Source organism: Talaromyces amestolkiae (assembly GCF_001896365.1).
Source record: "Talaromyces amestolkiae strain CIB chromosome Unknown scaffold27.1, whole genome shotgun sequence".
Classification (NCBI taxonomy): Eukaryota; Fungi; Ascomycota; class Eurotiomycetes; order Eurotiales; family Trichocomaceae; genus Talaromyces; species Talaromyces amestolkiae.
Genome location: NW_024468063.1, coordinates 320533 through 345737, shown reverse-complemented (window position 1 = coordinate 345737; position 25205 = coordinate 320533). Strand labels below are relative to the sequence as shown.

The following is a 25205-nucleotide window of genomic DNA, read 5'->3' as shown; positions in this document are numbered from 1 at the left end:
GTAATGTATTTTTTGGGGCAGTCAACATAATTATTATACCCATCGGTATGTTTGCAAATTTCCTGTCTCATGTCTACTTCAGGCATGTATTTCGATAAAACCAGCCTGGGCATTCTATCCGGAGTCAAGTCAACGTACGCTCGAAGAAATCGACCTCTTATTCGCTGGCAAATCTCCATTCATTTGGGCAGCTGTAGCAAATTTGAAGAAGCTCGTTGCAGAGGATCCAAACCTTAGGGCTGCGCACAGGAGAGGAGATGCCGCAAATACTAATAAGGTTTTGAACATAAATGTAGAGCACTCATAGATACATACAAGATCTTCGGAGTTTTACAGCCATCGATTGACATACTACATTGACAGACCAAATTTTTGTGAGTATTCGAGTTGTGTTATAAGCGCAGTATTTGAGTTTAGTCACAGAGTAATGGCTAGATCCGTGCAGCACGGTGAATCATCCAGCTACGAGATCGATGGTCACACTGAGATGAGAAAATAAAGGATTATCGTACCGGGTTTTCAATGCTTGCGATGCAGAAAGGAAAACACGTTATAGATTATTTACTTATCTGAAGTTAAACCTCGCTAGGTTCAACATAATCAAGAAAATATCAGCAAATTCAAGCTTTTGCGCTTGTCCTTCGTATTATTTGCGCTCAAGAGCTTTATCACGGTTAACCATCATCCAGTACTTAGTAGCACTTTTGATCCTCAAAGGTTTTCCAAATTTGATCATCACCAGGAAAACTAACGAGGCAGCCATGCCGATAAAAGCCGCCGAGATGAAGCAGTTTTGATATCCAAGATTTGTTAACCATGGTGTGATTCTGCAAAAGATAATTCAGTCGCATTCTTGTCCTAATGGGCAGGGATGATCTTACCCATATGAGATGGCAAATGACATCGTATTACGAACAAGAATAACAGTCACAATTCCATCAGTGCTGATATCATGATAACTGTCAATGAGATAGTTGACGCTCAAAGTAATGCCCATTGTCGATGTAAAGGCAAGGGATCCCATTCCAAATATCAGTCCAAACCAATGCACACCGTGCTGAGCTCCAACACCCCATAGTATGAGAGACGCTGGTACTGTGATGACACAGATCACAAATGGCCACAAGCGATGCTCGGCTTCCATAATGCCATTGTTACGGCGCGCAAGCTTGATGGTCAGCCAATCACTCAACCTACCAGAAATAAGGGATGCAATGACGACGCCAATACAGCATGACAAATAGCTAAGTCCAACTATTGAAGATGAGAAATTGTATGGAGCAGCTGAGAGAATAATGGAGGCTGTTGCGTTGAGAACGTTGAACCAGATTAGATACGACCCGTATGAAAATCCTGCGTAGAGGATGACCGGCCATCCCAGATATTTCAGGCTCTGGAGTGCATGTTTGAACATGTTTTGTCCCGGATTGAATTGCACAAGTGAAGTTTTTGCAACGAATGACTTTGGCTGAATGTCGACTTGTCCTTCTTCGGTCACTCGAGGGGTTGAGGTTGATTTTTCTCTGGTCGCATGTTCTTCTAGAAACACTGCTACTTGGTTGCGATCGAAGTTGGTCTCTTCCATGAAAAAGACTAAAAAGATAAAAGTTGCCCCTAGAAAGATAGCGGGCCAGTAGAATACCCATCTCCATCCCTGGTACTCAGCGATGAATCCACATATCACGGGAGCAAAGTAATTGCTACCTGCCAGTGTCAAGGCATAAATGCCCATATATGTACCTCGTTCATGTGTAAAATACTGTGTAACATTAGTCGCCCTTGTTAAATAAGTTTGTGGCTCGATCGCTTCCATACCTACCAAATCAGTGACGCAGAGTTCCGGAAGAGCTTCGATTGGTGAAATGAAGAAGCCCATCAATATGCACTTGGCTATCCATTCGCCGTTGGTCTTAACGTATGCACTTCATGCATGTGAGTTTCATGCCGAGATTTTCGATCACGATCGTCTTACCTCCAAATTGACGTACCCTTCATAGACCTGTTAGTTATATATCCTGCCCAGGTTGTAAAGAGGGGCATACGAACAATTCCTCCAAGGATAGAAATCAGAAAAGTGAGGCGTTTGCCGTATCGCAAAGAAAATGGCTGCCAAAATAGCAAACTCCAGCCCAGAAACAAAAACATGTACCCTGTTCCTTGGTTCAAGGTATCGGTAGACACTCCGGTTGCCTCCGAGAGAGGAACAAGAACGGAGTAAACGGTCGACACTGCAATACCAGTAAACCAAGTATACCTATGCTCCATTAATAATTAAGTGAAGTTTTTATTTTCGAAAAGCCTTACAGATTCTGGCAGATCAGCGACAATAGTTTACGGCGCGGGGACCAGTTGAGGGGATCGTTCGGGTCGCTAGATGGTGTCGGATCCAGAACGATATCTTGATTCTTACTCGCATGGCGAGTTTGCATCGTATGGTCCACATCGACGAGGTGGACGGTCCCAGGGATATCAATTTCGTCTGACATGGTAATACTCTTTAGATAAAAATTTCAGGCTGCCGATGAGGTGGCTCTCTGGGATACAAAACATATAGTCGTCACCTTAGGCTACAAGAAGACAAAGGGATTTCAAACCCGGGCTCTGAGGTATCTTTTATACTAATGACCCACTCGTTATCGACAACTAAATAAGAAGCACATGAGCACCGCATCACGAAGGAGAGGTTGCGCAGGCTTGAAATCTGCACTAGACGTTAAATAGATAAGAATCTAGGCGCTAGGGTTGTGACAGCCTATTTGGGAACCCCAGTGGACTCGGCGGGGTAGATTAGGTCAATGATAAGCCCTAGTATTATTACTAAGGCATGTTTACGTGTTTTCATTGGATGTAAGACATGCCTTGCTTGTCAATGCCTGATAAGGGACGATGATCGGGGGACAAAACATGCATATGAAAGGACAGACATTACATTATGGGCCTAGATAGGAGGGGGGATACGGATTGGAGCGGCCAATTTTAGCCCGACAATCCAGGCAAGAAATTTTCTAAATTGGAGGAAATTTGGATAAAGCCGAATCCTGACATCCACTTATTAAAATACTTTCTACTTCATCATAGTATTATGCGTATCCTATACTGCCATTTCAAGAGGGTACAAATAGAAAGATTATGTTGCTGAAAACAAAATAACACCTCGTACACTCATCATCTGCGGAAATGATGAGTCAAGAGCATGCCAAAGAATGCAACGATTCTATAAATCGTTCCAATGAGAAGCAAAATCGCCATGTTGCGCCAAAGCCAGTCCAGGTGGTATCCCGTTAACTGAGCGGCTAGGTCAACATCATAGAGATACGCAAATGGCGAAACCAAACGGCCGAAGTACAATTCGGCGAGCCATACACCTGGAGATCCACGCCACAACCACCCGAGATGCCACGACTCGACTTTTCTCAAAGGAGGAGCCGCACCAGACAGAATACCGACAATGAGACTGACCATGGTCGCGAAAAGGGGCGCATCTTCCCGTCGGGCGACTGCGCTGACGATACTTGCAAGGCCATAAATGCAATAGAAGTAAAGCAGGTTTGCAGCAAAGGCAATTCCCCAATTGATGACAGGAACCGACAGGAGAAACAAGGGGGTTGAAAAATGTAGACAGCCGAGGAACATGCGAGGTATCAATGAGATAACCTTGGCTATGAAGTAGGCGACCCTTGAATGACCGGCCTCAGCTTCGCGTCGCTGCAAGAGCATTTCTTCGGAATATGCCTTCACACCAGGCGCAGCAGCCACGAGACCAATCGCAATGGCAATAAGGAGAGCCAACTCTGGAGCTGAAGAAATATCTGTTGCAGACGACAAGATGCTGTATGAGTCCTTGTATGTGCCTATGAATAAGATTCCCTTCTTCGGATTCTGAGCCAGACCAAGAAGAAAACCGGCCAATGTGGCAAGACCCATTTCAGCCCAATAAGCAGACATGGCGCGATATTGCTGAAGCATTGCTCTGCACAAGCAGAGCCAGACCTGTTGGATTCTTAGCGCGCCGCGGTTTTCCATCGCTTTTCGCATGGCAGTATTTCCCAATGCTGTTAGGGTGTGTCGGTCGGTATTCGTTGCTCCCATCTTGCGGCGATAGCTGGACCAGTGGTCGATCAGGGCTTCCTTTGAAATATTGCCGTTTGGTTTGTAGTCTCTGCCATTTCCAGTGATGATATCTGTGATGATGTCACCATGGTTACTATAATCTGGAAAGTGGAAGCCGACATTTTCAAAGTAATGCTTTGCGTCGGACTGAGGGCCTTCATAAATGGTCTGCCCATTACCGAGCAGAATGAGAGTGTCGAACAGATCGAAAATCTCAGAACGAGGCTGGTGAATAATAACAATGACCGAAATACCCAGACGGGCGATGGCTTTCAACGTTTTCATCATGGAGGATGCTGAAGTTGCATCCAGACCACTCGTAGGTTCATCCAAAAAGATTGCCATTGGTGCTGCTGCCAATTCCATTCCAATGCTCACACGTTTTCGCTGTCCACCACTGATAATAGGCTTTGCGACACTACCAACTTGTGAATCTCGCACGTGAGATAATTCGAGACAGTCAATGACGGATTCGGCATGGGCTATGATATCAGCATCTTTCCATCCTCGAGGAAGGCGGCATCTGGCGGAGTGGACAATGTTCTCGTAGACAGTCAATTCTGGAAGTACAATATCATCTTGAGGCACATATCCAATGACTTTCTTGTAGCGCCTTAGTTTTCCTGGACTATTGTTCACAGCCACAATACCATCGGTATTGTTGGTCTTTCCCATCAGTACGTTGACAAAGGTTGACTTTCCAGCACCGGATCCTCCCATGACTGCGGCCAGAGTTCCACGATCAATTGAACCTGTAACGTTTTGCAAAATGGGCCTGGAACTTTTCTTCGGGTGGAATTTCAGGTCGGAATAACTAAAGGACAGACCAAAGTCGGTCGCATCGGTTGCTCGGCGCATCGACTCGACAAACTTCATGACATGAGGCGGCAGTTGGTTGTCGGTGAAACGACCGTTTATGTGTTGCAAATGATTCATATCTAGAGCCAGCTCCAGACCACTGAATGTATCAGCGCGACGCGGCATGTAAGTTGCATCTAGAGGAAGCATTTCCTGGTCTTCGTGGTTATCATTTTCGTCGCCCAGGGCTTTGTATCCAGTGATTTTGGCAGACATGCCACCAAGACCCCTTTGTTTTATTTTTCCAATTCGCTCTCTATTAGCCTTGCTGATGCGCTGGCGAAATCTCCAAAATAGGAAGGCAATAACAGAAAAGACGTCCACAACGATTAGGACTGCTAGAGGAATGAAGAAAACTTGATAGGCCGAGCCTTCCGGGCAGTGGCTTCCGACAACACATGGTGTTGGTGTTGAGGCCCCGGGTTGGCAGTATGAACCGCTTGGGCAACGGATCGTTTCCATCCCGTTTGCAGATTTCGGGCAATAGTAACCACCCTGACAAATCACTGGCTCAAAGGGACCCATACCAATATTCTTGCCTTCAAAGGTACAGGTTGCTGATGACAGTCTCACCGATTGGCAAGCGTCGAGTGGTGGGCAATATTGTGGTAGAGAGTTCGCAGTGTTGTTGGCGCCTATACGATGGGATTAGCATTGATTGATAAACAAGGCACTTATTTCTCTGAACGTACACAGAAACCCTTCGTTACATCCTTGCGACTGCCACTCTGTAATGTTCTGTATCTGCACCGAAACCGCTCCAGCTCTCCAACACGGCGCAGCATCCACCGCAGTCTCGTTATTTGCGATTTCTTGATTCGCTCGATAGAATGCCGTCGAGAACGTAGTTTGGTTTTGACCGGTGCAAGCGAGGTCGTAAGGACTCAGACTATCGTTGCCTACCCACTGCTGAAGCGAGGTTGAACCTGAATCCCATACGAACGTCTCATTCGTTTGCGGTCCATTGGAGTCATCATAAATATTTCCGTCTATAGTGGTACCGCCATTAACGGGGTTGAAGAATTTCCCACCCGTTGTAAGGTATACGTTTTGTGTCTGGTTTCCGATACAATGCCATACTGCGTTGTTCGAATTCTGCATGGGTGTTTCTTGTAATGCGCATACACAAGCACCGGTATCTAGAAAACTTGGTCCTTCAGGTGTTTCTTGAGGATAATAGGGATCCTGAGGTAGATCCGCGGCCGTAAGGCCATAAGCACTGAGACTCATGTTGTAGCTCCGAGTCTCAGACTGCAGAGTTTAGTTTGTTGATATTTGTACATTGGAGGGAAAAAGACGAAAGAAGTTTCTTATTAATTTACATTTCCAGTTTCATTGAACATACTAGCTATGATTTGTCATAGCTTAAGTTATTTTAATCCTTTTAAAAATTCTAGCAAAGCCTTACCTAGCTCGTGGTTGGCACGTACATACATAGCTCTCTAGCTACCACTAAAGAGCTTCATTCTATGCTGAGACCTGAATTGTCCCCATTTTTATCAAGCTACTGTAATGAAGCTATGCTCTATTTTCCGACAAACAAAGTAGAGCCATTTGATGTTGGTGCCAGGTGGGTCTGAAAGTCAATGAGACCCAAGCAGGCGAATTGGGGTGCAGTGAGGCTTGGAAAAACAGGGGCACTTGGTCGTTTCTAATTTAGCTTCCAGCTTATTCTTTCTGACCCTGCCAGGATCATAATAGCTTGAAGAGGGCTGAAATTCTAAAATTATGATGTGTACTCCGTAGTCACTGTAAGAATTTACTTACTCGAACACATATCAGTTGCTGGAGAAGTGCAATAATGGCACAATCAACGTCCAGAAAATACTGCAGTCATATTATTCTACCTTATACTAAAAAGGTACCCCCGTACATCTACAATTGAATGTGCCACTTGTACTTCGTTGTTACGACTAACAACTAACACGCCTTTTTCTGTCCCGTTGAAAATCAGCTGCGGGGGACCCCCTTGATAACAGACACGTTATTGTAGGATTTGGGGAATAGCTTGCGGTGTATCACTGAAATGCGCCGGGGCTGTTGTTGGTTTAATTTTGGCACGTCGACGAGCTAAAAATGCTAAATAATCGCCGGTGGACCTAATCTCAGCCGCAGCGGGACGGCATTACTGTGAGTAGTATGGTCGGGGAGATTGGAATTAACAGTCTGAATTTCAGATGAGCATGGTTATTCTATGTGCCACGCCACGGGGTGAAAATATCTTCGTCGCTCCCTTGTGAGTGTAAATCCTCACAGAGAGGCTGTGATAAAAGTCATTCCTCCGCTGTGGACACAATGTACAACGATCGCAAAGCCACACTTGCCGACAAGACGTATAACTGGTACTTAATGTAATTGAATTTGTCGAAAACAAAAACAAATATGAAGCAAAAATGTGCAAGCCCCTGGGCTTCGATTGAATCTTCCGCACGGGCTTTTCTCTAGGTATCCCCTTTCTTAGGCGTCTTTCGTCGCTGTTAGGCGAACCTATTCTGCTGATTAGCCCCCCGCAGCGCAGACTGTCGGACGTACATTTGCGACCCCCGTGGGTTGGCCACTCCAGCGGTGTTTGTCTGGCGAGAAATGAATGAAAATTTGCCTTTGCGCGAGTCGAACCAAGATACCTCACGACCTCATAGCAATAGAGGTAGCTGATCTCGTTCAACCGATAGTTCACCGTTCGGCTAATGTACATAACTCTGATTGCTGGTTGAATGCTTTGTATGGTGATTATCTCTTTTCGTTTGTAGATTCTTGCTGGACAGATCGCGACCGTGGGGTCTCAGGCAGCACTGCATGGTTCTTCAGAAGACTCTTGGTCATAAGTCACGTTCCCAGATAATGGCGTCAATATTCTATGTTAATCTGACTGAAGATCCATAGATTTGGGGTTTTGTTTGGGATGTAAGTTCTTCTCAGGGTCATTCTCGAATATTTATAAATATCCTCTAATGAAACCCGAGTATACATACCACTTCCAAATGGTTACAAGACCACCTGGCCAATTTGATATTTATGGTTATGTGCGACACGAAAGATGCATGAAATTATAGATGAAATCTTATATAGTCACAAACATGATATTGCATCCATTTCTGCTTTACGTGTTGCACCTGCAGAGACGCGGTTCGGATAACGCGACAAATTCCATGTCAACAAAAGAGACATCCTTTGAAATAAAAGTACCTATCTGGATTACGTATGAGAATACCTGATCTATGCTTATTATGCGTTTATTCATCTGATTCAGTATATACTGTATTCGAAATGGGCTTCAATTCGAACTAGTCGCCATCTGTCTGCTGAAGTTCTTTGCAACCGACTGCGCAAAATAGTCGCCAACACTAATAGGTGGACTGCAAATGATCAGGCCTGGAATATATCTAAAACCGTATAAAATTGACTTACTACTTTTTTTTGGGACCTTGCAATACAAAGTCGCGTCGCGCTTGGTTAAAGTATGCGATCGAATATCTGGAAGGCGATTTGCCCACGTCCTTTGCGCGCACTCGGTGGAAATTGGATTTCAATCGGTCATCAGACCACGCCACTTGAAGGTCAGTAAGCTGAGAATTACATATCGCTTGATAATTGGAAATGATTCTTACTCAGCATATCGCCAATATTGACAACAATAGGACCAGTCTCTGCAGCCAAAGGTGTGAACATATCACCCATGGCAAAACTGGAATGACTCTCACGCCCAGGGCAAATCTCAAGACCGTCTTCTCCATCGCGTTGAAATAGAAGAGTGACACAGCCAATATCAGTGTGGCTTCCAGCTCTCCACGTACCTTGAGCGTTATCGGAAGGAGGGTAATGAATCAGTCGCAGCTGCGTCAAGCAGTCAGGCTGAGTCGGATCATTGGCAATTCTGAAATAGTCTTCTGGAAAGCCGAGAGCAACTGCAAAGCAGGATACTATGTTGATAAACTATTAGATAGGGAGAACGACGTATCAATATCCGATACCTACAAACTTGATCGGAAACGCCTTCGCACTTCTTCATAAATTCCTTTGTTGTTTCGCTAAAACCAGGCACGTCATCATCGCTCGGCCATTGGGAATTGCGCTGCAGCCAAAGAGACTCCTTCTGATCGTACGTCCCAGTGCTCGGACGGTGTTGGGCCTTTCACAGCACGATTAGACAATTCTTCCTCTCCGTCGGATATTACTCACCTTATACTCCCAGCCGTTATTGGTTTTGGTATCATGAGGTGTCTTGCCTTTGGTTTCAGCAGGAAGATCGAAGAACTTCTTGGATATAGAGAACTGGCATTCAATCTCTTCGATGGTTATTCCATGATCCATCAGTATGAAGAATCCGGCATTCTCCGCTGCTGCTATTAATTGCTCGGTGATTTCGTCTTTTCGCTTCTCAAAGTCTATATTTCTCGATTAGCGTATATTCACTCGAGCCGGTACGGGTATAATTACTCTTTAACGAAATTATAGGGACTATTCGTGCGGCCATCTTTTCGGCGTGTCTTTTTTTTTAAAAAAACGATTCTATCACGTCACTTATTGACTGTAAGGATATTTTAACAGACCTCCAATCTGAGATCCAATTGTCGCTCAACATTTGAATTAAATATCATGCCATTCAAATATCGTCATTCCATTACCATTCTAATAGTACGTACGCAAGCCTATCAGCCTATTCAAGCACCTGTCTTATCGCTCCCTATCTCGGCAATGTTCCTCTGATTGGATCAAATCTTAAATTTTCGGAAATGTACCGCCCAAAATGACACTTCGATCGCTCGCTTAAGTCTCCGCCGATAATCGTTGTGGCTTATCTCTAGCAATACTAGGATATTTGATAATAATAAATGCGGTCTACAAACGGCTTGTGGTATAATAAAGATGGCCTGACAGCTAAGCATGGAGTGAAATTCATGAGGAAGTTCTGAAGACGGAGTCGAAAATGTCTGAACTCAACAGGTCCGCCGATAAAGCATATGCAATGGACAAGGTAAGACTAATACATAACGCGATGCTTGATGCGAAGCCCGACTAACGGACTGCCAGTCCAAGGATATAGGAATTGCGGAGACAGGGGAACGAATGCATGGGGTCAACGCCCAGATTGCAAGTAGAGACAAAGCCCTTGTTTTGCTCGGGCAAAACCATGTCTCTTTTGATCCCAATTCAGAAGAAGCCAGACGTGTTCGCCGGAAAATTGATCGGCGTATCATGCCATTGATATTTACGGTGTATCTCCTGCAGCTATTGGACAAGAATAGCTTGTCGTTTGCTGCCATCATGGGGATCAAAGATAGCGCCCATCTTACAGCGTCGCAATACTCATGGCTGGGCTCCATTGTCTAGTTAGTTGCTCTCTGGACGCGAGCCGACAAAGACTGATTTTTTTCTTGCAGCTTCGGGTATCTGGGAGGTGATGTCCCCTCAATCTTCCTAATGCAGCGACTTTCAATAGCCAAGTATCTTTCAGTTATGTGCATGATATGGGGTGTCATCGTCGCATTACACGCCGCTTGCCATAGCTTTGGAAGCCTCGCTGCTGTACGATTCATTTTAGGCGCTATCGAAGTTTGTACTGTCCCTGTAGCGATCCAGATCACAAGTGCATTTTACACAAAAGAAGAACAAGTCGTTCGTGTTGCACTGTGGTATACGACATCCGGCTGGGGAGGCGTGTTTGGTGGATTTTTTGCCTGGTGCATCTATAATGCCAAAAGCTTTCGATGGCAAGGGTTGTTTATTCTCTATGGTGGTATGACATTCGTCACGGGCCTGATCATGTTCTTTCTGCTTGCTGCTTCGCCGACAGAAGCCAAGTGGCTGACCGAAGAGGAAAAGGTCATTGCTCTGGAACGCGTAAGGCACAACAAGACGGGTACTGAAGTGTGGAAATTCAGCTGGCCTCAACTGAAAGAGGCACTCATGGATGTGCGCTTGTATATGATGTTCCTGTTGTTGGCTTCTAGTGGATTGCCTAATGGGGGAGTGACTGCATTTGGTAAGGTCTTCTTAGAAACGCGATACCGTTTTAAAACATCTGTACTTACTATGATTTTCGTAAATAACAGGACCGACAATTATTTCAGGCTTTGGCTTCACTACCGCGCAGACCACCCTCTTGAACATGGGTCCCGGTGCCGCACAAGTCGTTGGTACAATTCTCGCACTATTCCTGGCAAGGCGCACAAGCCGAACGTTTGCCGGTGCGGCTACTTTATTGCTTGCTGCCGTTGGCTGTATCATGATGTTTGTTATTCCGAGTAGTAATTACAAAGCTCGCTACGGAGGATATGTGCTAGTTTATCAATGTAAGTTGGCCAACTTGTTCCGCAGTTACGGCAAAGATAGTCAACATATGATCAAAAAGCTAATTTCAGTAAGACCCCGTTTGTGTTCTGTTCATCATCACATTCTTGACTTCTGGCGTCGCGGGTACCACAAAGAGATTTGCCTTTTCCTGTTCGTATCAACTAGGGTATGCCGTGGGAAACATCATCGGTCCCCAAACGTACAGAGCAAAGGATGCGCCAAATTACTACGTGGGTTTTACCCTCCAACTACCTTCTGTCCGATAATTCCTTGCTAATGAAAAGATAGCCCGCAAAATATACTATGCTCGCCTTCCTTCTTTTCAATGCCTTGCTCATAACAACGTACGGAATGCTTCATAAGATCTGGAATAAACGTCGCGATAAGCGTGATACTCTCGAACCAGGTGGGTTTGACCAAATTATCATTTATTGCGACATTAGAGCTGACTCTCTCTTTGACAAAGGCGTATCACGGCATGTTGAGAATGAAGAATTTATCGATATCACAGATTTCAAGTTGAGATCGTTCAGATATCCAGTGTAGGGAGAGGGATGGCTGCCATATATCAAGCCAAGAATCTATAATAATGGGTGTTGAGATTGAGTCTTAAACATAGGGTTGACAAAGTTCAATAAGAATGCAGATTTATGCAGTTTTCTCCTGATTCAACTGCAAAGTGCCGAGTCTTCAGATTGTGCAAGTATACTTAGGTAATTCTAGTCAAGTTACTAACTATAACAATTACAAAGATTACTTTTTCAGTTTTTAACAATATACTTCACATTTTGAAATCTCTTGCAGCTTCACAATCGTGACCTGGTTTCTAAACTACCCTTGGCATCCGTCCTATGAAATGGCCTATCAGCACATCTTTCTCGATCCAGTTTGAGTCACGATTAGACTGACAATTTTTGAGTTACGTCCTTGCCAACGCAAGATCCAATGAACTCTAACAACGGCTTGCCTTGGGATGTATCCTCCGTCCCGATTGACAGGACATCGCTTGAGAAAGCACTGTCAGTAAACACTTCTGATCTGAAGCTCGCGCAAAGTGATCTCACCTAACATGATTGTGCTTTTTGAGTACATGAAAAAGGGGAAGTGTTCCGGCTGGCTTGCTTCGGCTGCGGTATGCGTTGAAAAACATGAGAGCCCCTTCGGCGGTCTCGGGTCTAGATATCATTCAGTTGGATTGGCGGGTTGGTCATGGGGTTTCTTGCACTTACACTTCCCATTCTACCGATCCCAAATAGGTGGGTAGGTTTTGTGAATCCCTTAAATCACAAATATTAGTCCGAGATTCTCCTAGCAAAAGTGCAACGCCGAGAAAACCCTACAGAACTGGAGAAGTATCCGGAAGACGTTGAAATAGACCCACTGCACATTTAGGCTGGATATTTATAAGCGATGGCTTAGTATTCGGACAGTATATACGACTTACTCCCCAAACGCTTTCATCATCGGAACCATAGTACGATTGGATAGTCCTCTGTCGCACTGGTTTATTTCTGTCATACCAGAACGGCACGTCGAGATAGATAACCCCAGCTACAGGTGGAGTGAGAGGGTCTCGAAGAGGTCGGTGAGGATCGCCTGTTTATGCTTTCATCTTAGAAGGTGTATAGAATTCAATGGCAAAGAAAGTAGTTCTTTAACGCGTTTCTTACCTGCGGCATATAAGTTCATAGCAATATGTGCACCTCCAGACGAGTGCCCAAACAATATGACCTTATCGACCGAGCCCCGACCATATCTCTCTGTTGCAATTTTGTTATATATCCATTCTCGCGCAAGTTGTATATCATCTGCGCCCCCGGGATACTGAACATGAGGGACCAATTGATGGTTGATGACGACCGTTACGATGCCGTGTTGGGCGAAGAACCACCCGATATTCGAGTACACCTTGTCCGTCCACAGTTTGTCGCCGGAGAAGAATCCTCCTCCGTGCACGTACATTAATACTGGTCTATCGATTCCGTCACCATGCGGGACAAAGACGTCAAGTCTGTTTCTTTCGGCTGGCCCATATCGCTCGTCTCTGATGACGCTGACGTTAGAGGGAGGCTCTGGGTAGAATGGCTCGTATAGCTTTCGCCATTTCTACATTGATAACATAAAACATTAGCACATTACACTCTCACTGACCAACCTAGAAATAAGCTGTAGATTTCCAATTCATAAAATAAGTTTAGTATGTACCTCCTCATCCCCGAGACCAAATTTGGTCGTTTCTTCTGCGATTTTAGCAAAAACAGCGTCCATATTTCGTCAGCAGTAAGCGTGTTAGATCACAGGAACAGGATGACAATTAGATTGCGAAGATTTAAATCTACAGTCACTAGAAGTCGTAGTTACTGATATTGAACTATGTTATCAGATTATCAGTGAGGAACATAGCCGAAATACTTACCAAATTAACTAGTTGTTTACCCGATTAACGGGCTCGGTTCAGTACCAGCATGAGTTGATAACGTATCGGCTAAAGAAATTCGGGATGAAATTGAGGATACAATTTGTGTATGGATGAATTTCGTAGTTTTCTCTACTAAATCACCATTTTTCTGTTGACTGACGAACAGGCCCGGCGTAGTCAGGTCGATGTCAAAAAACCCCGGTCTTCCAGCATCATGTTAACACGGTGAGCTACGTCCCCTCTTGAAGTCACTACTGTATCTAACGATGTTTCACTCAAGATCGGAAGTCAAATGGCACTCCACCAGAAGAAGCTGTTGGGTCATCATCAACAATACGGTATACGACATCACAGACTTTGTAGATTCGCATCCGGGTGGATCTGGTATTTTGCTCAAATATGCAGGTCGCGATGCAACAGAGGCATTTGAGCCTCTTCATCGAGCGGATACTTTGGAGAAATATTTGAAACCGGAGTATGTATTGATTTGCGAATATCCATCCACAAGAACCGTAACTAATATGTCTGTATACTAGCCAGAATCTGGGTCCCGTCTCGATAGAAGAATCTGACATCCAAAACAAAAACGCAAGCAGTAAAGTAAAAGCTACTACCATCAGATCAAATAGTGTTAAACTATCCTCGATCATAAGCATATCAGACTTTGAACACGCCGCATCACAGAATCTCCCCTTGAAGTCTTTTGCCTGTGAGTGCAGTTTTAAGTTGATAGCGAAGACGATCCTGATCCATCCTATTAGTTCTAAAAACCGGTGCCGAAGACGAATATGCCGTCAATTGGAATCGGAACAGTTGGAAAGCGATACAATTACGACCCCGTGTATTACGACCGATAGACCGCATTGAAATGTCTCGCACCATAATGGGGAACAAATTGTCGGCACCATTTTTCATCTGTCCGGCCGGTGGTGCAAAAGTAGCGAACCCGGGAGGTGATATCTGCCTAACAAAAGCTGCTGGTAAACATGGCATTTTGCACTGGGTCTGTAATAATGCCGGCTTCGATGTGGAAGAGATGGCCAATGCGCGAGCACCAGAACAAACGACCTATTGGCAGATATATGCAATGACCGATCTGGCTGTTACTGAGAAGGAGGTAAAGCATGCCATTAGCCTTGGGTATAAGGGATTTGCCTTGACCGTGGATGCGATATGGTCTGGGAAGCGTGAGCGTGATGTGCGAGCGGGAATGTCCGAGACTGAGACTGATGAAGATGATGAAGAGGATGATGACAATTTCAGCAAGGAACCATCCGTCACGCGACCGTAAGCTCGCCCATTCTCTCAGCCGAATTTCTATTGCTCATAATTTGCAGATCAGTATATTCTCATTTTGACTGGGCTACTGCTGTCAAATGGCTCCAGGGGCTCACAGACCTGCCTATTGCCATAAAGGGTATTCAATGCTGGGAAGACGCAGCACTATGTATGCACTATGGCGTACATCCGTGGCTCTCCAATCACGGTGGCCGGCAATTAGACGGAGCCCCATCTGCAGCGGACACAATTGTTTCTATTCGCAAACATTGCCCAGAGGTGTTTGATAATTGTGAAGTAATTGTCGACGGCGGCATTACTAGAGGTTCAGACATTGTCAAAGCAATTGCACTTGGAGCTCAAGCAGTTGGGTTAGGTAGAGGATTTCTGTACTCCCTTGTTTTCGGAGAGAGAGGAACGAGCAAAGCCATCCGAATACTGAAGCATGAGATTGAGACTACGATGGCGTTGCTCGGTGTCAGCTCACTGGACCAGCTCAATCCTTCTTATGTAAGTGTCCCTGCCCCTTTTGTTGATGCCTTATCTGCTGACACGATCTGAACATGACCAGGTTGATGCATCTTCCCTGGATTCCGCATTTTCGAGGGCGCATCTTTGAATCGGGCACCATTGAGTTAGTCAGGCCTATCGTAACAATTATAGCCGACGACTGACTAGTCACTTAATTAGAAGCATCCATCGTACAACATCGTATAAGGAAATTCAAAATGTGAATATAGACAGCATCGATTGCTTATTCAACACTGTAGAATAGTCTCTCCAATGGTTCTGTATCTAGCAGAAAATCTTCGGTCACCACAATACTCGCATCACAATTATTTTTCCCCGTCTGATTACACGGCATAGTGTCATCGCCTAGAGCAATAGAAAGGTCAAAAACACTAGGTATATCGGGTACATCTTGCTCGGCAGCATAGGGTCTATTAGCCATTTCATCGTCTTGTGAGGTTTCAAAAACCAGAATCTGACTCATATAATGCTGAACTGTGTGATGGATCTCGGTAGATATTCGCGAGTGGTAATTCTGTATACCCTCGGCAAAACTTTCCAGGATCTCACAGTAAAGGGTAGCTTGTGGACTTGTGAGAGCAATGCTATCGAGGATGTCTCGGGCATTTTCAAAGGAGTCATCAATGTCTTTTCGAGGTTCACCGGCAAACTTGGCGAATCCGAGGACAAGAGCCGCTCCAAATATCCAGGCTCTGAATAAAAAATGTATCAGTATCGATCAAGGTCAGAGGAAGAGGATCTCACTTCAGTAAACACAGATTGCCGAAGAAAAATTCGGACGACTTTGCTGTCTGACACATATTGACCATATACATAGCAGAACTCACACAAACTTGACCAAGTTTTGACACCTTGTTGTTTTTGATATTGATATCTGTTGCCTCATCCGGATCACTTATCAATTGATCTGGTGCTCTTCCACGGAGACGAGACAATAGGTATGCAATCAGAAACGGGCGAGTGATGAGTATCACGGAAAAGTAATACACACAAGACACGTGAATATTTCCAACTAGCATTTGTCGATCGACAGGATCTAGAGAAGCTCCCTCGCCAGGATGAAAGGTAAACCTGAGAAGGACTGGAGGTAATGACTGGCTCCAGCGGCGGAACTGTTGGAGGAGCACTTCAGCGGTCGGGATATGAAGCATGTTACCTGTGCTGAGCTTGTCGACTATGTTCTCCAACAAGGAACACGCTTTGACGATTTCGCTAAAAGCAGCTTGTGAATATTGAACCATCGTGCCAGAGTTAACATGCGCATGATCGTCTTTCTCATTCCCTAAGGTAGTGGGCAGATTCCGCGGCTTTCCCAGAATGAAACTTGAGAGGATATCGACATTGCGAAGACTATCCCATATTCTGATTCTGGAGCCCAATAATCACATTCGTTAGATACGATCTAGTATTTGTAAATCAAGTTCAAGAAATGGAAGCCTACCGTTTGTTATACTCCTCTGTGTCAATATTTTGGTAATTCGCGGGATTGTGCAGACTTAGCACAATAGCTGTCCTAGCAGCTATACCCAAATATATGGAAGCCGTATTTCTACGACAAGCTCCGATCATATAAAAGGCAAGAAGAATAAATAAACGGACCATGCTCAAGTTCTGACTAGTCAGCATGTTCTCGAAGGCGACTCGTTGTGCTCGGCAGAAATAGTCCAGCTCAATTCGGGATGAAAGGTCTCCCAAAGGTCTCACTTGAGCCCCAATGGCCAGAGCAGTGTAGAGAGAAGCTGCGTCAATCTCGGTTATCGATGGCGGTGATGAGGCTTGTCCATTAGTCACGATATAACTGATGAGTAGGTCCACTTCGTCTGCTGTGAATAGATCTAGTAGGCCGCTGGACTAGAAATTGGATTAGTCGTACCGAAACATTTATGGGGTTGATAGAAACAGGAGTTCGCACGGCTTCAAAATAAGAATCCAATAGTGAGTAGATTTCTTCTGGAGAGGACTCTAGTTCCGCCGCTCCTGACGGCGTGATTTCTGCATCAAGCATAATAGAGTGGCAATCGCCATCGGTAAATGGTACCAGGCCGACATATGATCTTAGCGTCTTGCGCAAAAAATGAAGAAACGATGAGGATGTCTCGCAAACATGGACTAGAGTCAGAATTAGTTTGAATCTCAAGTTTGTGTTAATGCAAATGGATTGCAAGCATATACTCTTTTGCTTGGTCGAACTACCCATTGATCGAGATCGAGAGTCTGGTACAGAGTATCTTCCATTGTGTCCAGAGCTGCTAGCAACTGGTTGCCCATTAGTAGATAAAGTCCCTCGCGGTGTATTCAGAGAAGATGCATCTATGAGGCGACTGAAACCAGGGGATGGGTCTTCCGACGACTGGGCGCTCTGGTTGGACATGGCTTCGCTGTGTCGCGTTCGTCGGCGATCTGTCCCTGTATAGACGCACTCAAGACTTTGTCCTCGTCTCACACATGTCGCACATGGCAGTCGAGAGTCACATCTTATTTTGGAAGCTTTGCAGGACACACATGCCTTGCAGGACCGCTTCCGATCCTCCGGCCGGACCTTTGGACGCGGCATGAAGAACAGAGGGGAGTACCAGACTGCAAAGGGCACAATTGCATTTACAATATCCCCAGTGGAAAAAATCCGGATTAAGCTGCCTTGATTTTTTACATAGGGCATGTGGAAGTGAATGAAGGAGGGGTTGCTGTTGAGAGATAAGGTTTCGGAAAGGTACCCGGCAATAGCGGCTGAGGGACCAACCGCCCAACAAGAAGAATATTCGATGGTCGGCTCATCTAAATTCACTGCAGATTACGCCATATCAACAAAACCAGTGTCTTCTGTATACGATATCATGGGTCCAGGGATCAGATGCCCAGGGTTGGCATACAGACATGGCCATTAAAACGCGTACTTCACGGGAAAGTGGACTGCACGGGGTAAGCGGGACTGGTTTTCCATACAAATCTAATATCCTACTATCGCAATAAGATTATTTGTCGGTTCGTCCGGTCCAAGATCAGTTCAATTTGAATTGGGAACAGGCTGATTCGACAAGTCTATAAGGTGAGGCACAAACGGGATCTGTTTTGATTCCTAATTTCTGTCTAATTTATACATGTATTGACGTTCCGACATTAATATATGAATCTTACCCGAAAATCAAATACATTTAACAAAACCTGATAAGAATCTAGCTGTAATATTAATCTTTAAAATCGTATTATTTATTTACCTCGTAATAAACACTACAGCGTAATTTTTAGGTTTAAGAGCTATTTAAATAATTATTCAATAGAATCTTTTGAAATTCTAAGTAACTTGGTTCTTATCAGCTCAGCTAGTGTCTAATATAGTAAACTGTAGTAAATAGCATTTCGTATGGAATTAGAAGGTGTCCCACTTACCCTTGAAATACGTTATCGAGAACACAGCTTATCAGCAACCAATTGACCAATCACACACCCATACGCATTATTTTCAACTATGTGAACTGTAAATGATATTGGGCTGGTATTCTTAGATAGCTTCGTATCAAGGAAGAAATTTAAATAGATATGAAAAGTATGCGGAAGAGGTTAGCAAGCATCGCATCATTTACCGCCTCATGGTGCCATTGAGAGTCGCAATACAAGACAATTGGATCAACCTTGACCTGCTTCGTTTCCTGCGAGACCAGCAGATTTCAAAGCTGCCTCATCATGAGTGTCTTAGGCTTCAGAAGATACTGTACGAGTGTGCGGATCCATGATCTTCAGCACACTTTACATCTCGCATCAATCGTCGCAGTGGTGACTTTGATACCGGCTTAACACTGGGCGGTAAAAGTTATACTGTGGCAAGGTCACTTGCTTCTGGGGCTGGTGATATAGTTGATACTGCAATAACATCGACTTCGACCGCCAGAAAGATGGAGGTTTTGATAAGCTGTATTGGTGACAGGCTTCCAGCAGCACCAGCTGAGATGCTTTGGCCAGGCCTAACGCGCTCGATAAATCATTTCATCTGCGAACATCGCACTTCCTTTTTGAAGATCCTACAAATTGCCCCACAAGCAACAAAAGACATTAGATCAATGTTATCACAATACGCAAGACTGTTGCTTTACAAAACTAGATAAGAATATTACAAGAATGATCAGTGAACGGCTGGATTTTGGTAGTGTTTCTCTTGTTCCGTGTTTATTTTTGTTAATGCCACTTTTTGTATCTGATCTATGTCACCTGTTTTGGCTTTCTTTCCTGTACAGTCTTTATTCTCATTCATTCCCGTTTCCATTCAGAAGGTTATCTTCAACATGACGTGTGCCTTATGCGGGTTATACACATATCTTGAGTATAAAAACGCCATTCGTAATGTCATAATCAATGATCTTCTAGGCAGCATCGCATTCAACAAAGCCGTCGTAGCTAGAAGCTCCAGTATGGGTGATCAAACCAGCGTAGTCACCGTCACCATTGAAGATAACACGATCGGTTCCAGGTGATCCACCAGTGAAAACCTTGTAGGATGAAAGAATTGGGTATTCGTACCAAGGGCCGGATACGGGAAAATCGAAGCCTTCGTCGTCGTTGTATTGGTGGGGGTAGTCGTCGTCTGTCTTGCCGGACTGCAAAAGCGAGTATCCTTGGTTGAGGGCGTCATCGATGTCTGATTGCCAGTAGCATGTGCTGCCACAGTATTCAACGCAAGAGGCACGCTTCTGCACAGGGGCAGCAGCGTAGACGCTGGAGATGAGGAAAAAGGTGGCAGCGGCGACCTGTATGAAGACGAAATTAGTATGTAGGTAGGTTTGGCTGATCCGTAATCAACCATTTTTGATATAAAAATTGTATTCGAGGTGTATATTATGAACGCACCTTTGTGAACTGCATCTTGATGATTGACTTATGGAATTATTGATATTTTTGACGTTCCAGGAAGCTATGTGAGAAATGCTCGCCATTTATGCCATTTCAGAAACAGCAGAACGGGGAGATAACCGGGGTCTTGAGATATGAGTAATTGAATTGTTTATTGAGAAATGCATCAATAACGACAATGGTTAAGCCCGAGGTAGTATCTGGTGGGGATTTTGCATAACTAAACATCACCTCCTGCCTATCAGGGTGATAATATAGTCGCATGTCAACAACACCGCATCGTGAAGACTTGGCATGGCCACAAAATTTAATCAAACAGCCGCTGGAAGATCAACAAGCCCACAAAGTACTGGTCCACAAATGCAACGCAGGCTTGCGATCACACTGCCTAATGTTTAGAGACTTGAGGCCTGAAGGTGACATCGAGAGAATCAAGCATCAAAACAGTGGGCGGGGACTGTTTTAGCGGCGGGACTGTGGCTTGCCGAGCTGTATATAGCGCCTATAGAGCTGATCTACCGCGAAGTAATCTCTTTAGCGGCTCCTATCTCGTGAAAAGATGATAGGATCTTATCTCTTGTCGTATTTGTACAACCCAAGCCTTCGAAAGCCATCTTTATGCAGATCACAGCGGAGACGGACATCCAGACTAATATGGGTGGGTATGCCGGTGCAATTTATTGTTGTTTTGTTTTCTGTGCTTCGCTCTTTAAGGTCTAGTTAGAGGCTAACATTTAGCGAGCATTGGCAATGCAACCTGAGTATATATTGTACGAGTAAATTGTAGTCCTGGCCTGGCATGGGGGCATCTGACATACATTAAGTCTCTGGATTCACATTATGCCGAAGCATGTTCCAATACGTCCCGTGGTGATTACTTTGATTCAGGGTACGCAATGTTTAGGCGTCGTAGGTCCATTATCGGCAAATCTAAAAAGTGCATTTTAGGTTCTTGCAATATATTAAGCGGCTGTCTATGTTCAGCCTCTTCATAGGATGACTTACTTATCAATAGTATACGTAGTATGCTTTGATAGCACGGTCTAAGTTCGAGTTTCGTTTTAAGTCTGAAGACGGAGACCTCCGATGACAGGGGTTCAACACCCACCTCCATGCGGTGCAGGCTTACCAGATCTGGATCCGGCGACAAAATTGATACGCTTTGACAACTCCCTGATCGGGGTAGTTTGTGATTGATATCGGCAAGAAAATATCCGGGATCGTATTGACTGGGGCGTAATTTTGTTTGCAGTAACTGATACCAAACTACTAATGGGCCGTCACGGCTCTTACTTCGTCTTCGGAAGCCAACATATTACCCACACAATGATTTTTCTCTAACAATTGACATATTTGGAGCTTGACCGGGCATTTCAAGAACAAATTGTATTAGCATCGCGATTGAATGATGGCTATATTCTGTCAAATGACCACGATGAGACCGGTGGACATGCACAAACTTATAATCATGTATATGTACTTGGGCACGCATACATAGGTATATGGCGTAACGTTGAAAATTTCCAATGTAGATGGTTTTAACGCCAAATTAAATGAATGTTGTACATATAGGGTCCCAGCATAACATCAAGCTCTGGTCTTTCGGCAGAAGAGGGAAAACGGTTAACAGACAGTGCATGGGTCATACTCAATATACCACAACCCTTTCAACAAACTCCTAATAATTTTACTCCTGCTTATCCTCCCAACTATTTCTGTTGTTTCCAGAGTGGGCCAAACGCCCTGGATGATCAAATCTGGAATCGAATGAGGTTCTCCTGTTTAGCGGATGCAGGTTAGGATGTGGTCTCGATTGCGTCGCAAACGCTGACCTTGAAGCCGATAATGCACGATTATAGGCATCGTCCCTCCGGGAAGGAAGATAAATCTGTCTTTCGGTATTCTTTTCGGCTACTGAAAGGGATTATCAGTTGGTAAAGATCGCCTTCAAGCCTGCATTCTTCATAGCATACCTCCTCTTAGATCTCCAGTTGGCCTTTTGTACCAGTTCCTATCCGGGGTGAGGTCGTGGTTCCTTGATTCGTGTCGATCTAATCCTTTCAGGGCGCGTACTCCGTATGACGCCGTTTCGCTCATATAGTATACAGCTGGGAAAGATTCAGCGACAAACATATTGAACTGGATTGACATTGATAACTGTAGAACTCACTCTTGAAGGGCAAAAGAGCAATTTTACCACAGGCGACTGCAGAGCCGAAGCCTACATTTTTCGCCACTTTCTTGGCCGTATCGGCCTTCGATAGATCGCTTTTCTGTTTTCCTTTCAGAGCCAATGGATCATCCTAAGTGTGGAAGACTTAGTTTTGAAACTCTCTTGATTTTCAGGAAACATACTTCAAACTTATTGTACGCATCGGCAATGTGGGAGACTGTTGGCTTGACAATGGCTTTCATCAAGTTCCTACTCACCCCTTTCACCTCAACCAGGATTGTGGGCTTCGCTTTCACAACTGAATTTGTTGCTGTTCCTTGCCAGGCATGTGGTGGGCAATCTACCTCGTTCACATCTGCATTTCCTGATCGAACGGCTGATTTGGGAGAGGATGTAACCAGCGGCTCAAGTCGTAAGTGATGTGACTCGGAGTCTGATCCAACAGGCTTGCGTTCAAACTTGTTTGACTGCAGATGATGATAAAACGAATTCACGGCATTCGCTGTCCCATTTTCCAATTTGGTATGTTCACTTAGTCTCTGCGCGCTTTCTCGAACGTCTTGTTGCATACAGTAGCGGAAGGCTTCGACAAATTTCTCACTGAAAAAGTCTGGTTCTAGGATGGGGAAAGAACCTAGACCTGCATAATAAATGGCGGTAGACCAAAATGGCTGACTATTGTATCTATTAGTAAAGTCATATCCACTGGGGTAGCGAGAAGTGCCTACTCTCGAAGAAGGGGCAAGGTCACCATCGGCTTGCCAAATTTGAGCGCTAGATTGATTGAAGGGAATTGTCCACTAGTTAAGAGTACCGAAACTTTGGGCATGACCCATTCTTTGAGTAGGCTATTAGTGACGAATATATATCTATTTTTTGATTTGGATTAATATACTTACCGAGCGGAACACTATCCAGAACAAAAATGGTCGGAATATCAAGGGTACATCGGAAAATCTGAAATTTACTGTCCAGAAGGATGTGAACTCCGTATTTAAGAGAGGTCTCTTTGAGGGTTTGCAGAAAATCATCCGGGTTCTTCAGTTGTGCTGTATCTAGCAGAACGAGTATCGGGCTCTCTGCGGACTCCAAGAAACGAGAAAGGCCTTCAGAAGGCGTATAAGGCGCTACGATGTCCGTTGTTACATAGCCGGCGATATCTGGCATCTTATATCAGCACTAGTTTCCAGATTTCTCGGAAATCTATTCATACCAATGACATCGTCCCAGTCATCGGGTTTGGGAAGAAGACTTGGAGACCAAAGATACGTATGAGGTATCTTGAATTGTCCTTGGAACCCTGCTCCTTGAACAAGTGGTAGCTTGGGTAGATGTAAGGTAAACCTTCGGAAATGTTCGATAATACGACAGGTTCTAGAGACTTGTCAATATCGGTTCGCCCCAATAGACATCAGTCACTTACTCGTGTCCCAAGGACTCCTGCACAAGAAGATATGAAAGATAATTCTGAGCTCCTAGGTCGAATCCCCTACCTCCCTCTATCTGGGTTAAAGGATGTGCAAATCGCGTTGTTGGTGACCAGGGGGATATAGACATGATATGGAGCGGGATGGTTAGGCGTTCCGCACAATGTATGTGAGCATGAGCAAGCGGCGTTGCGATGATGGCATTGGCGACAAATGGCCTGTCTTCATGTGGTCCAGGTTGTGTGCAAGCATCCCAACATTTTCGGAGGGTATGCATGAGTATCTTGCTACTTTTGAAAACCTCTTGCTTGTCCGCGCTGCTAAGGCCAGGTATGAGTCCTGAATCATTTTTCTTTCCAGGCATGAGCTCTCGGATTCGTCAAGGTATAATCATATTTATAGTAATTACTCACCGCAATCGGATGCTGCGCGTCGTTACTGAGAGCGAAAAACTCCAACCCTGCTTTTAGGACAAATGTTTGAAAAATTGAGTGTGTAACAACTCGCACTCGGTGACCTTTCTTGCAAAGCTCTTGACCAACCAGGATAATTGACTTGATCTCATCTTTGTCGTACTTTAAGTTAGCAAGACAAAAGACAATAAACATTGTTTTATAGACTCTCACCTCTGCATCCAACAAGCATAAGTACAATGTTCATCACCTGATGGTTGGGCTTTGATGTTGTTCTCAAGTCCTCCTGTCTCTGGGCTGGAGATGAGAAGGTCGAACCGCTTGCCGGGATTTCGACTAATCTAGGACGCTGCGTAGGGATCGAAAACGCGTGAAGTGAAGAAGATGTCCTATTTCCTGCACTTAAGTCAATGCTGAAACGGTCGATATCTATGTGCTCCGAGTCTAATGTTAGTATATTCTTTTCGGGGAGATGCTTGTTTCTCCCCCATACCTTCTAAGAAGATCGACTGACGCTTGTCAATTGAGTACGATGGTGATAAAGGCAGGTCTTCTGGGGAGAGAGAATTGTATGCTGGTGGTGCTTCATCAGATTCGATTTCACTGTCAATTACACCATCTTGGTCAGAGATAAATTCATCTTCTAATGTTCTCGAGTTATTCTTAGAGTCCATTATTGATAAAGTTGCCCCTATTGTTCTTCAAAAAGTTGTAGTGTTGACTCGCTGGATATTAAAGTAAACCGATCAAAAAGTTCATCCTTTGTACATTGTGTATTCGGGAAAAGACTCGTAAGGCAGCCAAATCTTTTGGAAAATAAGTAATCTATTCTTGGATGTTATCGCGAAGTTGAAAAGAGA

At 44.6% G+C, this 25205-nt stretch overlaps 8 protein-coding genes across 8 annotated transcripts; 2 read left to right on the top strand and 6 right to left on the bottom strand.

Annotated features, from left to right (window-relative positions):
* Positions 1 to 646: 646 nt before the first annotated feature.
* Positions 647 to 2486, bottom strand: BHQ10_009929 (uncharacterized protein; the record flags this gene model as incomplete). The annotated part of the gene is made up of 6 exons (XM_040882897.1): positions 647 to 827; positions 882 to 1759; positions 1820 to 1922; positions 1973 to 1989; positions 2047 to 2254; positions 2305 to 2486. The coding sequence occupies 6 exons, from the start codon at positions 2484 to 2486 to the stop codon at positions 647 to 649; spliced, it is 1569 nt and encodes a 522-aa protein (XP_040738431.1).
* A 679-nt stretch (positions 2487 to 3165) lies between these two features.
* BHQ10_009928 (uncharacterized protein) lies at positions 3166 to 9442 on the bottom strand (the record flags this gene model as incomplete). Its single annotated transcript, XM_040882896.1, has 7 exons — positions 3166 to 5603; positions 5661 to 6187; positions 8377 to 8518; positions 8577 to 8888; positions 8944 to 9097; positions 9148 to 9353; positions 9406 to 9442. 7 exons carry the CDS (start codon positions 9440 to 9442, stop codon positions 3166 to 3168), a joined length of 3816 nt encoding a protein of 1271 aa, XP_040738430.1.
* Positions 9443 to 9895: 453 nt separating this feature from the next.
* BHQ10_009927 (uncharacterized protein) lies at positions 9896 to 11808 on the top strand (the record flags this gene model as incomplete). Its single annotated transcript, XM_040882895.1, has 7 exons — positions 9896 to 9943; positions 10000 to 10298; positions 10350 to 10951; positions 11022 to 11261; positions 11335 to 11492; positions 11551 to 11668; positions 11729 to 11808. The coding sequence occupies 7 exons, from the start codon at positions 9896 to 9898 to the stop codon at positions 11806 to 11808; spliced, it is 1545 nt and encodes a 514-aa protein (XP_040738429.1).
* Positions 11809 to 12598: 790 nt separating this feature from the next.
* BHQ10_009926 (uncharacterized protein) lies at positions 12599 to 13530 on the bottom strand (the record flags this gene model as incomplete). Its single annotated transcript, XM_040882894.1, has 4 exons — positions 12599 to 12655; positions 12707 to 12858; positions 12933 to 13368; positions 13468 to 13530. The coding sequence occupies 4 exons, from the start codon at positions 13528 to 13530 to the stop codon at positions 12599 to 12601; spliced, it is 708 nt and encodes a 235-aa protein (XP_040738428.1).
* Positions 13531 to 13895: 365 nt separating this feature from the next.
* BHQ10_009925 (uncharacterized protein) lies at positions 13896 to 15578 on the top strand (the record flags this gene model as incomplete). The annotated part of the gene is made up of 6 exons (XM_040882893.1): positions 13896 to 13906; positions 13962 to 14156; positions 14218 to 14390; positions 14443 to 14968; positions 15019 to 15469; positions 15531 to 15578. The coding sequence occupies 6 exons, from the start codon at positions 13896 to 13898 to the stop codon at positions 15576 to 15578; spliced, it is 1404 nt and encodes a 467-aa protein (XP_040738427.1).
* Positions 15579 to 15713: 135 nt separating this feature from the next.
* BHQ10_009924 (uncharacterized protein) lies at positions 15714 to 17495 on the bottom strand (the record flags this gene model as incomplete). Its single annotated transcript, XM_040882892.1, has 4 exons — positions 15714 to 16182; positions 16235 to 16858; positions 16932 to 17341; positions 17391 to 17495. 4 exons carry the CDS (start codon positions 17493 to 17495, stop codon positions 15714 to 15716), a joined length of 1608 nt encoding a protein of 535 aa, XP_040738426.1.
* Positions 17496 to 19845: 2350 nt separating this feature from the next.
* BHQ10_009923 (uncharacterized protein) lies at positions 19846 to 20344 on the bottom strand (the record flags this gene model as incomplete). Its single annotated transcript, XM_040882891.1, has 2 exons — positions 19846 to 20229; positions 20330 to 20344. The coding sequence occupies 2 exons, from the start codon at positions 20342 to 20344 to the stop codon at positions 19846 to 19848; spliced, it is 399 nt and encodes a 132-aa protein (XP_040738425.1).
* A 1675-nt stretch (positions 20345 to 22019) lies between these two features.
* Positions 22020 to 25019, bottom strand: BHQ10_009922 (uncharacterized protein; the record flags this gene model as incomplete). The annotated part of the gene is made up of 11 exons (XM_040882890.1): positions 22020 to 22110; positions 22165 to 22246; positions 22306 to 22440; positions 22503 to 22635; positions 22688 to 23145; positions 23405 to 23665; positions 23719 to 23879; positions 23929 to 24008; positions 24346 to 24497; positions 24559 to 24774; positions 24839 to 25019. 11 exons carry the CDS (start codon positions 25017 to 25019, stop codon positions 22020 to 22022), a joined length of 1950 nt encoding a protein of 649 aa, XP_040738424.1.
* Between the last annotated feature and the right edge of the window lie 186 nt (positions 25020 to 25205).